The sequence below is a fragment of the Schistocerca gregaria genome, chromosome 5, assembly GCF_023897955.1.
Source record: "Schistocerca gregaria isolate iqSchGreg1 chromosome 5, iqSchGreg1.2, whole genome shotgun sequence".
NCBI classification, from domain to species: Eukaryota; Metazoa; Arthropoda; class Insecta; order Orthoptera; family Acrididae; genus Schistocerca; species Schistocerca gregaria.
The window spans coordinates 318,608,813-318,622,500 of NC_064924.1; the positions used below are offsets into that span (position 1 = coordinate 318,608,813).

Consider the following 13,688-nt stretch of genomic DNA (forward strand, 5'->3'; position numbering starts at 1 on the left):
AGCAAGATGTATGAGACAGGCGAAATACCCTCAGACTTCAAGAAGAATATAATAATTCCAATCCCAAAGAAAGCAGGTGCTGACAGATGTGAAAATTACCGAACTATCAGTTTAATAAGCCACGGCTGCAAAATACTAACGCGAATTCTTTACAGACGAGTGGAAAAACTGGTAGATGCAGACCTCGGGGAGGATCAGTTTGGATTCCGTCGAAATGTTGGAACACGTGAGGCAATACTGACCTTACGACTTATCTTAGAAGAAAGATTAAGAAAAGGCAAACCTACGTTTCTAGCATTTGTAGACTTAGAGAAAGCTTTTGACAATGTTGACTGGAGTACTCTTTTTCAAATTCTAAAGGTGGCAGGGGTAAAATACAGGGAGCGAAAGGCTATTTATAATTTGTACAGAAACCAGATGGCAGTAATAAGAGTCGAGGGGCATGAAAGGGAAGCAGTGGTTGGGAAAGGAGTGAGACAGGGTTGTAGCCTCTCCCCGATGTTATTCAATCTGTATATTGAGCAAGCAGTAAAGGAAACAAAAGAAAAATTTGGAGTAGGTATTAAAATTCATGGAGACGAAGTAAAAACCTTGAGGTTCGCCGATGACATTGTAATTCTGTCAGAGACGGCAAAGGACTTGGAAGAGCAGTTGAACGGAATGGACAGTGTCTTGAAAGGAGGATATAAGATGAACATTAACAAAAGCAAAACGAGGATAATGGAATGCAGTCAAATTAAATCGGGTGATGCTGAGGGAATTAGATTAGGAAATGAGACACTTAAAGTAGTAAAGGAGTTTTGCTATTTAGGAAGTAAAATAACTGATGATGGTCGAAGTAGAGAGGATATAAAATGTAGACTGGCAATGGCAAGGAAAGCGTTTCTGAAGAAGAGAAATTTGTTAACATCGAATATAGATTTATGTATCAGGAAGTCGTTTCTGAAAGTATTTGTTTGGAGTGTAGCCATGTACGGAAGTGAAACATGGACGATAACTAGTTTGGACAAGAAGAGAATAGAAGCTTTCGAAATGTGGTGCTACAGAAGAATACTGAAGATAAGGTGGATAGATCACGTAACTAATGAGGAGGTATTGAATAGGATTGGGGAGAAGAGAAGTTTGTGGCACAGCTTGACTAGAAGAAGGGATCGGTTGGTAGGACATGTTTTGAGGCATCAAGGGATCACAAATTTAGCATTGGAGGGCAGCGTGGAGGGTAAAAATCGTAGAGGGAGACCGAGAGATGAGTACACTAAGCAGATTCAGAAGGATGTAGGTTGCAGTAGATACTGGGGGATGAAGCAGCTTGCACAGGATAGAGTAGCATGGAGAGCTGCATCAAACCAGTCTCAGGACTGAAGACAACAACAACAACAAGACATTTACTTGTAATATGCTAAGGGTCTTTAAACATAATGTAAGCACTTACAGTTGGAATCACAGTTATAAAGAATTGGCTTCCATTTGTATTTGGCCCCGCATTTGCCATGCTTAAAGTGTACGGTCGATCATGTCTTAAAGTAGGGTGAAATTCATCTTCAAATTCACCACCCCATATGCTTTCCCCTCCAGTTCCAGTACCTAAAACAGATATTTGGTTCTAGAGTTGCAATAACAGGTAACTGGTCATGACAATACACTATAAACAAGTCACACAATAACACAATCAATCAAGGGCTTGAGTAAAGACAACTACTCATGACATAATATAGACACTGAGCAGTAGACTGGGAATGAAACAAGAATTGAAACAATACAGATCACCTTACAAAGGTTTCCAGAGTACATAATGTGAACCACTTCCCTCCCACCCCCTGACCATGCCACCAAAATAAAGGAAAAAAATCTTTTTTTCTCTGGCATGGGTGTCGGAAGAAATATATCAAAGAGGGAGCAGTTGCTAAGATTGCCACTTTTGGTATATCGAATACAGTGAGTTTGAAAATGTGTTGTGCCCCAAGAACTAAATTTGACAGGAAGTACACAGAACTTTATTTTATCACAAATGTTTGATAGTCATACACCCAACATCTTTCGAAGATAGATTTCTGTGATACCTAAAGAAAAACATATTTCATTTGTACATTCTCAGTACAACTTTTCATATTATTAATGTGAGTATGAATGTCACCTTTTTGATTTAAGGATTTAAAATTAGTCTCATATGATGAAATCCAACAAGTTAGGAAATATAACTACAAAATATTCACAACAGACATTTTGATTCATATAACAATATTGGTTAGGTTCACAATAAAAATTAAAAATCTAAAACATGAAAGAAATGAAGTAGTCCAGCTGCGAAACAATAAGACTAAAGAAAAAAAAAAGTGAATTACAATTGCCAACTATTACACTTTCTGTGTTTAAAAAAACCTCATATCTGATCATCTTGATGAATTTATTGTGTTATTTTCAAGTCTTCCATTTTTAAGTTTTGACTAGCACAAAATAATAGTTGAACAAAATGTGATTTTAAAGCTACATTTCTTTTGCACTGTTTGGGTGAAATGTTACCCTGAACCAACAATCAACAAGGTGAATGTGATAAATTTTATAAAACATCTCTCAAATTGTTCAATAGGATTAAATCTTTAAACAGTGTAGGACAGAACCAAAATAGTCGCCGTTGCACCAGTCTGACACAATACTGTGCAAAACCTTAAGAACAGAGTTAGAGATGAAACAAAAATAAAGTTTTATAAAACTATGGCGGCAACATTTTTGCTGTAGGGGACTAACACTTGGGTTTTCCCAAAGAGGAATAAGAGTTAAATACAGGCAGGAAAAAGAATCAATAAATTAGAGAAGAAAATGCTGAAGGGATAAAAAAAGAATTGAGAAATAAGGCGGACAGGGCATGTGACTAGAATGCCACAAAAAAGAATGATGAAACAACAGTGGACATAAGTCTGAGAGGGAGAGGAAATCCTGGTAGGCCCAAAAACAGATGTGATCAACAAAACCTTTGAAGACAGAACTTATTGTTAGCCTAATCCCTGAAAGTGAAGACTATGTGGACACATCAAATGGCTGTCGAACTTGTAAGTTTATAACTGCATGTTGCATCCTTTGTGAAGGTCTCAACTCCTGAAGAGTATATCATTCAAATCTTGAAATGTCACATATTTTTTCCTATCTTCTAGCAGTGAAAATAGTACTTTTCTTTGTGACTGGTGCATCTGGATCCATAAATGAAACTGCCTTCAATACAGGCTGGCGTGTGTTTTGCCATGTCTACTACAATAGCTCTGCCACGTAATAATGAATGGAGAGTCAGCCAGCCCTCACAGTTCATCTTTGTATAGAAGCAAATAGTAAAATACTTTTGTGATGAAATTGGGTAGTAGGGGAAGAAGATATGCTTTTGGGAATTGGGGGCAGACATCAAGCAGATATATTGCAGGCATATTTACTTTTTGCTCAGTGTTGGAATAAACCCTTTCGCCAAATCTTTTGTATAGTTCACAGCCATGACTAAAAAATAGTGTCACAACTGCCACTACACCAACAAAACAGCAAAACTTACTGTGAGACAGGATGAAAGCCAAACAAACCCAAACCCAGTGCTTGCAGAAGCCACAGTGTTTTCAGTAGTGCTCAGCAGTGCATAGTCTGTAGTTTAGCAGCATCACTGGCAATAACTTCTGAGTGAGCGATGAAAATGGAAAGGAAAGGAATTTGGCATCAGAAAGAGCTCATCTCAATTACTGCTCAATGCATCCACTATACGGCAACTGGGAATCTTCTCTCAGTCGACTTTTTCATTCCAGTGAGAGACTGACATCATAATATTGATAATAAATTTGTATTTTGAAAAAAACATCATGCAAAAATGTGGTAAACAAGTGATTCAAATAAAGAGCTTATACTACCTGTGGGGTCACCAGTCTGCACCATGAAGCCTTTAATTACCCTGTGAAATATGTGTCCATTATAGTAACCATTCTTGCTGTGTACACAAAAGTTTTCAACAGCACGTGGACATTCTTTTGAAAATAATTTCACATGAATATCCCCCATTGCGGTATGAATGACAGCACTGTCATAGATGCGCTGAACACCTGATTAAGAAAAAGAAAATAATTTTATACTATGCTGCCAAGAATATACTGCATCAAAAACTAGCAAATTATATGTTATTCTAATTGCGTAATGTCAAACAGTATCTCATGAAAGATAATAATAAAGAAAAATTCACAGTATTAAGCAACACATAAAGATTTCACACACAACAATAAAAATTAGCTAGCTTGTATTTTGTGAAGAAAGACATAATTGTAAAAACTGAAAATTAACTGACTTGACCAATCAATTTTTTTTAATGTCATGTTTAGTTTACACACAAAAGTACATACTTTAATATCAATAAAAGGTTTTCGAGTGTGAGACCATGTCACAGTGCAAAATGTTCCAGCTACTACTGTATGTGGGCTCCATTACTGTAACAATGGATGTCACAGAAATAGTGACTGACACATTAGGACATTTTACATCATGATTTGGACACACACCCTGAGGGCTTTTCTTGACACTGGTAATAATCACATATATCTACAATCATATACAGTCTTTAAAACAGGCTGTGAAACAGACAGTGTCAGGTAAGAGAGAAAACTTAGTGTTCTAAGTCAACGCCGGAGATAAAAAAGAAGAAAAAAAGGCAAAGAAATAAAACAAAAAATTAAGCGAGAAATTCACAATATTTTTCAATTGAATGAGCAATGACAGTTGTAGTTGACTGTTCTGTCAACACAGAAGTCACCAGAGACAGAACACTACATCAGTTGGTAAGGCAGGTGTGGTAAATGAATAGCTGTGGCCTTGTTGATGTTCCTGGTTAGGGAAAACCGTGAAACAGTTAAATCACAGTTTATTTATTTTAGCCATATACATCTTCTACAGACCCTTGTATGCATGTGAGATGCTATGAAGTGGATTGGTTTAAAGAATATATAAATGTGAATCACATAGAATGTGCAACAAGAGAAAGTACACTAAATTTACAAAAATGTTGCAGGGAAAATAACAACATGACACTAGAATGAAACAGAAGCAAAAAAAAGGGCATCCTACAAGGATTTGCACATCTCGTATAATTCAGACAAACAAACAAAAATGTATGCATAAAAAGGCTGTGTGTGTCTGTTGATAAATTCACCAATTGAATAAAACATTTTATCAAGAAAATACATCTTTATTTTATTTTTAAATACTGGACTGATACCACATAGACCTTTGATACTATTTGACAATGAATTACATACTTTAATACTGGAATACTATATATCTTTCTGCATCCCAAGTTAATTTTTAAAATCACAATGGAAATCAGCCTTTCTTCTTGCATTGTAATCATGGTATGTTTCATTGGTTTCATAGTGCACAGGATCGTTCCAGTAAATATCCCAAGTTTCTTAAAGAGATTACAACAAGGGAACTAGGCACATTGTTCAGACTCTCTTTTTCTGCAGAAAGAAAATTTTCTATGATGTGGGTGAATTGCCTCAGAAGATAATTCCACAGCACTAACTTCGTGACACAGATGTCTCAAATATGAGGTTGTTCGAACGACAAAAGTAGCCAAGGACAACCTTTACATGGTCTGCATGACACAATGTTCTCAGCTAACCCTGCTATCTATGTGGAGACCTATGAATTTGGTGCAGTATACCCTTTGAACTTGCTGACTGTCAGGTACAATAGGCATCGCTGGTGGAAATTTATGATAGGAGCTGAACTGGATGTAATTAGTTTCGCTCAGTAGACAGTGAGTTACTTTGAACCCACTGTGAACCAAGACCAGATACCTGGGGCACTCTATGGAGTGCTGTGCTCCAGTCAGCCTCTTCCCACTCAACAGCTTTGCTATTCTCATCTAAAACTAACTTCTGCGTCCTGGCTTGGAGATAGAATTTTAACCAGTTTCCAACTGCCCCTCTAGTTGAGAAGTATTTTGTGAGCCACATAGTCTTAGAAAGAATAACAAAATATTCCAACTGGCTTAATTTTTCTCCTAGGGATTCCAATACATCGTTTGTGAAAGAAAATACAGCTGCAGTTGTGGATATACCTTTTCAGAAACCAAACTGTCTTTCACTGAAGATGTCAAAATTTTTGAGATACCTCACAATTCTGAAATATAGTACTTTTTCGAGGACTTTCATGAATGTGGTCACGAAATAAACAGGACAACAGTTTGTGACTTGTGTTATGTCTCTCTCTCTCTCTCTCTCTCTGTGAAGAGGCCTCACTCTAGCATTCCATCTGGAATGTGCAATTGATCTGAACAATATTTTAGAAGTTTACTGGAAATATTACTTACACCAGGTGATCCTCTGCTTTTTAAAGAGTCAGTGGATTTCCTTACTTCATTTCTAGTTGTCATCAGTATTTCAGAAAATGTGTTTGGTTTTACAGGGACTGTTGGTACCTGTCTCACTACTTATCATGCATAAAACTGTTTCATTACAGGATTGGTTAATTTTGGAGCTAAAATATATACTTATTGATTGTTTGATTACTTTGGTTAATATTTTACAGTACTTTTTATAATGATTTATTTGGGTAGTGTTGCCTAAATTTTTTCATGTATTGTAGAATTCTCGAATTTATTTACAATATATTCTTATCCACTATGTGATCCATGACTTGTATTGGTTTCTTTGGGCCAGCTTCTGTAACTTTTTGAGTCACAGACAGGCACTGTGACCCGCAATCTCCTCTGTATGGTGAGTAATAATCTATCCTTTTCAAAATATCATAATTATTCCCTCTAGGACTTTCCATTGTTTAAATTTACCAGATATGTAACCCATTACTGTGTGATAGAAAATCTATACTGAAATCGCCAAGTTCTATGATATCTCTCTTAAATTTAATCAGGTGCTGTAGAAGTGAGTCGAGAAGCTTCAAAAAGAGGCCCCGGTTCCCTGAAAGTACCCTTTATACCACTGCAATTAATAAGGCAGAATTATTTAAAGGCAGTTCAATGGCAAATGCTTCATATGTTGTTTTAGATGAAAATCATTTCCACCAATTGCATTACTCCTGATACAGCTCTTAATAGAAACAGCCACATCACCTCTTTCCCTTTATTTTCTGCAGTATGAAGTTGTCAGATTTTAACCAGGTATTAGAAGTCTTTCTACACACAGCAGACATGGAACTCAGTGAAGCACAGTACAAGGGCATAGTTACAAACATTGGTTGAGAGTTCATTTAGATCAATACACAAGTCTCTAATATTTTGGTGGAGAATTCCAGCTGATGTTTTCCAGTGTTTTGCCTAAAAAAAGGAAATACTAGTTACTGATGAATTCGGGGATGTAGTCTTGTTCTGTGAATTTGCAAATCATTTACCTAATGTAGTCTGTGTAGATGGAATGCATTTTGTGAGTTCATTTCATGTTTAGTGAGCTGTCTATCTAAGGGTGTTGCTTTGGACTGCACCTTGTTTCTTATTCTTTTATTAATATTACAATTTACTTTGGTTAAATGGTTTGTTAATATGAAGACAGTGTTTTGTGAAATATATTCAATCAAACACATTTTCTTCAGTCATTTTGACATTCATGAAACAGTAAAAATTTCTGCAGGATACGATGGCCAAATGGTGATTTGAAATCATGAAAATCCCACAGTTTTATGCACTGTGCCACTTTTTTGTTGCATCAGAAACACTTATGAAACTACGGCTGATGAAAGTGGCACATTTCAGCTACTGCCAAGCTTTCTACAAAAGTTAATTAATGGTGCTTATTACTTTCTTAAGAAATTTTACAGAATTGTCAGCATAATCACCAGCTAATTTTCAACTATACTACATACCAAAATAACTACAAAATAATTTAAAATTTTTGTATTTGTGCTTAACAAACATAAACATGGTCCCTAGTAGGCTGTAACATAGTAGGCTGGAGAGTCTTTGGATGAATGCGAATCAGTGACAACAAATTTACATGTGTTTGTAAGAAATTTGTGCAGTAATGTCTTATCTTAATGTGAGGTGTGTAAAGTGTTAGTTATACATGTGATGCATGCAGACAATGTAGTGCTTTTCATTTTGGCTTCACAAGTGCTTGACAATGACAAGTTGTCGAAATTAGCTAATCGCATGGTTAAATAAAAATCACGTTAGTCTACTACAGACCATGTTTACATTTGTTATGAAATAATTGTTGATTAGATGGAGGATACAGACTTCAGAACATTAACTGTGAACTGAATTCTACCAATTAATAGTTGACTAAAATTCAATTCCAACATCAGGATCAAAAGAACTATCTGCACTCTTAATAGGTAGAATTAATGTATAATTTAAATTACTGCGTTACCTGAGGCTTCTGTTGCAGATATAATGTCTTCCTTTGATGGTTTTTCATTAAATACATCCCTGTCTGCATCTGGGCTCTTTGCGTCTTCTGGTTCACGCCTAAAATGTCACAGAGAAATACAACATGTTTACAATCTTGAAAACTTTACTTTCCACTTATTAGTCAATGAAATTTAGCTGCAAAGCTGTATTGTTAAGTAACCAATAACTAGAGAATATGTGTGATCTATCAGCCAGTAGGACGGGTTTTCAACATCGAAAAATGTCATATTTAATACTGCAATACTGCTTAATGAGTTTGTGCAATCTATGGTAGCACAATTATGAGGAGCTGGTGAGTAAATAAAACTCCAAAATAATTTCTCTATCCACCAAGATGTTGATTCACAAGAACTGTACTTATAATTGAGAAACCTGTCAACTTTTATCAACTTAACACAAAAACAGGCAAGCTGTAAATGCAGTACAAGCAAAGACAATAACTCAATACCGCATATGTTGAGCAGCTGACAGACACATAAACAAGAATAGGAACATAGCACATCAGCTTACAAATCACTCTCATTCTCTAGAGCACTCAGGTAAACACATAGCTACATTATCCTGTCAGCCATTAGACCTGAAACAACAGGGCGGTATTATTTTGTGTGTGAACAAAAACACAAGTTTATAATATTAATTACTGTATTCCTTTCCTTGATAACATGCCTGCTCACTGCACATCACCTCTGCTGCACCGCAAGTTGCTATACATAACATTTTGTACCAATATTATTCCATTTGAACAAACTTTACTCCGACTGCTGACCAAATATTTCACACATTTTCAGATGTCATTAGCAGCAAAAATACACTCCTGGAAATTGAAATAAGAACACCGTGAATTCATTGTCCCAGGAAGGGGAAACTTTATTGACACATTCCTGGGGTCAGATACATCACATGATCACACTGACAGAACCACAGGCACATAGACACAGGCAACAGAGCATGCACAATGTCGGCACTAGTACAGTGTATATCCACCTTTCGCAGCAATGCAGGCTGCTATTCTCCCATGGAGACGATCGTAGAGATGCTGGATGTAGTCCTGTGGAACGGCTTGCCATGCCATTTCCACCTGGCGCCTCAGTTGGACCAGCTTTCGTGCTGGACGTGCAGACCACGTGAGACGACGCTTCATCCTGTCCCAAACATGCTCAATGGGGGAGAGATCCGGAGATCCCCAGGCTAGGTGACTTACACCTTCTAGAGCACGTTGGGTGGCACGGGATACATGCGGACGTGCATTGTACTGTTGGAACAGTAAGTTCCCTTGCCGGTCTAGGAATGGTAGAACGATGGGTTCGATGACGGTTTGGATGTACCGTGCACTATTCAGTGTCCCCTCGACGATCACCAGAGGTGTACGGCCAGTGTAGGAGATCGCTCCCCACACCATGATGCCGGGTGTTGGCCCTGTGTGCCTCGGTCGTATGCAGTCCTGATTGTGGTGCTCACCTGCACGGCGCCAAACACGCATACGACCATCATTGGCACCAAGGCAGAAGCGACTCTCATCGCTGAAGACGTCACGTCTCCATTCGTCCCTCCATTCACACCTGTCGCGACACCACTGGGGGCGGGCTGCACGATGTTGGGGCATGAGCGGAAGACGGCCTAACGGTGTGTGGGACCATAGCCCAGTTTCATGGAGACGGTTGAGAATGGTCCTCGCCGATACCCCAGGAGCAACAGTGTCCCTAATTTGCTGGGAAGTGGTGGTGCGGTCCCCTACGGCACTGCGTAGGATCCTACGGTCTTGGCGTGCATCCGTGTGTCGCTGCGGTCCAGTCCCAGGTTGACGGGCACGTGCACCTTCCGCCGACCACTGGCGACAACATCGATGTACTGTGGAGACCTCACGCCCCACGTGTTGAGCAATTCGGCGGTACGTCCACCCGGCCTCCCGCATGCCCAATCTACGTCCTCGCTCAAAGTCCATCAACTGCACATACGGTTCACGTCCACACTGTTGCGGCATGCTACCAGTGTTAAAGACTGCGATGGAGCTCCGTATGCCATGGCAAACTGGCTGACACTGACGGCGGCGGTGCACAAATGCTGCGCAGCTAGCGCCATTCGACGGCCAACACCGCGGTTCCTGGTGTGTCCGCTGTGCCGTGCGTGTGATCATTGCTTGTACAGCCCTCTCGCAGTGTCCGGAGCAAGTATGGTGGGTCTGACACACCGGTGTCAATGTGTTCTTTTTTCCGTTTCCAGGAGTGTATTAAAATGAATTAGCAACAACTACTAACAACATCATCTGCAAATCATAATAGTTATAAGCAAAACCAAAAGTTTCAATGGCTAATACTACAAATTACACAGATCGTGACAGACGATTCTTATGTGGTATGAATGAAGGCTAATATTTTTGGGTTGACACACGTTAGACTAGTTTTCCTGTATTTAATTCTGCAGTCTCGCAAGAGTTTCTTTGTGTGTTTCTACCAACAGTAAAAACACAAAAGAATCTGTAACTTACTGATGGGACAACCAACTACTTAACAATCAACTGGCCAGTCGACTGTTTTTTCAGTTGAATGAAAAACTGAATGAAACTAGTCTACGCAGCAATGTCAGGTACACTAATGTTTTCACTCACTGTCTGGAACCAAGTGGTTTCACTTAATATGAGACAACCAACTGACATAAGTCTCTAACAGTTGCAACAGTTACATGAATGTTTGCAGTCTGCGCATTTGAGTAATTTCATTTACATATTTTTTCAGCTTTGATTATGCATGAATCAAGACTAAGGCTGTAAAATTTTTAGAAACAAATGAGATGCCTTATTTTGAAGGAGAGGTGAATAAAAATATACTTTTAAATCTGAAGTGTTCATAAAAAATATGTATTTATGTACTTAAATAGAAATTTTTTGTATGTCTCTTTCAGTTAACGAATTTTGCCACAGCTCTGTTCATCGAGTTCCAGGTGCTTATGGAATTGCTGGTGTTGTGCGCATGAAGCTCCTCCTTGACTTCAACCTACATTTTTATGGTTCCTACCCAAACAGCAGGTGTCTGGGATTGATTTCCTGTTTCTTTTTCTCCATATCTGTGACTGGCGCTATTACCCATAATTTAATAAATTTTTGTAACAACAGTTAGTCATAGGGAGACAGTCATGATGCACCCAGTCTCATTCAATGTCATATTCACCCATTAGGCATGTGGGGAATTTTGCCAAATTGGAACTGCAGATTCTGTCGCAGAGAAGCATAGTGCCGGGGCAGACGTATGGGGGACACTTGACTGAGCACCATTGGTGCCAATAAGTTTACGGATAATGCTGTTCCAGGCCATCTGCTGTTCCAGGCCAATACTTCTAGCTTTGTTTCTTGGCAGTGATCTCTGAATGTGAGCAATGATCCAACTGTATTCCCAACTTTTTTGGACTATAGTAGTTGCGTAGTTGTTGTCCTCCCCACATAATATTTAACTCCGTCCTGGTTCCCCAGTTTCTCAGATGCAAGGTATAGACCTGCATCTTTCTGGAATTTGGTTTTAGGTGGTTATCATCATAATACTTGCCGTGATCTTCAAGGGCTATTGGAAGCTTCATCTCCACTTCCTTAAATGTTTTGCCTTGAACTGCAGTTGCAGTTCTTGTTTCACAGTTGACTGGTTGGTCACTTGTGTAGATGTTGTACAACAGAGGTGCCAATACACTGCCCTTAGGGAGACCATTCTCCAAGATCCTCTGTTGGCTCTTCTCAACATGCTAAATGACAAAAGAAAAAAAAAAAAAAACCTCCTGTTTTGCAGGAAACATTGGATAAACCGTGGTAAATAGTAATCTTTTATAACTGAATGTACCTTTCTAATCAACTTCTTGTGGTTGATTGTATCACATGCTGCTGATTGATCTATGATTAACACTCCCATAACTTGCCCTCTTTTGTGTCCACCTTCTATGTATAGAATCAGATGAAAGATACGACCACAGCAAGACTTTTTTTGGGTGGGAGATGGACTGCTCTCTCTTTCTCACCCCCCCCCCCCCCAACCCCCCTCCCCCTACTGGTTTATACCAATTACTGACAAATCTGTTTCAGTAATTGCAGAGGTGACCTGAATAGAAAGCACACAAGGCATAATTTTTTAAAATCATTTAGTCACTTAATCACTTGCTTTTTAAACATATAATGTCACTTGTTGGGGAAATATTTGTCATCATCATTCAGTAATTTTCTTTGAATCTCTTTAATTAATATTGTTTGATAATATGAATAATCATTTCAGAACAGGATATTGCACTGAATTTATCTCGAGAATCACTTTTTTGCTCCCACAAACTGGTTTCACTCAAAAGAAATGAATGAATAATCCTACTGACGTGTAAAACTAAACCAAATGTGTCAACTGTTTTCTGGGGACAGACTGAATTTACTGTTTTCATTCAGTTGTTCCTTCCACTATTGTAGCTCTTCATTACCGGATCATTTATGACTGCAACAGGTGAGTTAACATTTAGTCAGTCTCCCTGTCTGTGTTGTTGATGTGTGCTTCCGTTCAAAGTTCAAAGATCAGTTTGATGCAGCTCTCCATGCTAGTCTACTACTTGCAAGTTTCTGTCCTACAAACATCTCTCCATTACCAAATTGACAATTCTTTGAAGGCTCAGGAGATGTCCTATCAACTGATATTCTTTTAGTCAGGTTATGCCTTTTTTTTCCCTCCAGTTTTATTAAGTACTTCCTCACTGGTTATTTGATCTATCCATCTAATCTTCAGCATTCTTCCGCAGCATCGTAGTTCAAAAGCTACTATTTTCTACTCATCGGAATGGTTTACAGTCAACATTTCACTTCCATACAAGGCTTCTCCAGACAAACACTTTCAGAAAGGAATTCCTAATACTTAAACGTATTTTGATGTTAACTAACTAACCTCTCTCTCTCTCTCTCTCTCTGTCTCCCTCTTTCTCTCTCCCCCTCTATCCTTCTAAATGCTTTGCTTATTGTTAATTAAGGTACTGAGCTCCCCCAGGAACCACGGACCTTGGCATTGGTGGGGAGGCTTGCGTGCCTCGGCTATACAGATAGCCGTGGCGTAAGTTCAACTACAACAGGGAGGTATCTGTTGAGAGGCCAGACAAATGTGTGGTTCCTTCAGTAGCTGTAGGAGCGACATTCTGGATAACTGACTGATTTGGCTTTCTAACATCAATCAAAACAGCCTTGCTGTGCTGTTTCTGCGAAAAGCTGATAGCAAACAGAAACTACAGCCGTAATTTTTCCCGAGGGCATGCAGCTTTACTGTATGGTTAAATGATGATCGTATCCTCTTGGGTAAAATATTCC

At 38.7% G+C, this 13,688-nt stretch overlaps 1 protein-coding gene across 3 annotated transcripts in view; it reads right to left on the reverse strand.

The window, feature by feature from the left end:
• Positions 1-13,688, reverse strand: part of LOC126271957 (peptidylprolyl isomerase domain and WD repeat-containing protein 1) — a 103,658-nt gene that overhangs the window by 8,945 nt on the left and 81,025 nt on the right. For all 3 annotated transcript variants that reach the window (XM_049974400.1, XM_049974396.1, XM_049974399.1), the window contains exons 11-13: positions 8,340-8,437; positions 3,879-4,067; positions 1,433-1,584 (exon numbers count right to left, since the gene is read on the reverse strand). In XM_049974400.1, the coding sequence (XP_049830357.1) occupies positions 1,433-1,584; positions 3,879-4,067; positions 8,340-8,437 (439 nt within the window). The remainder of the gene's footprint in view (positions 1-1,432; positions 1,585-3,878; positions 4,068-8,339; positions 8,438-13,688) is intronic.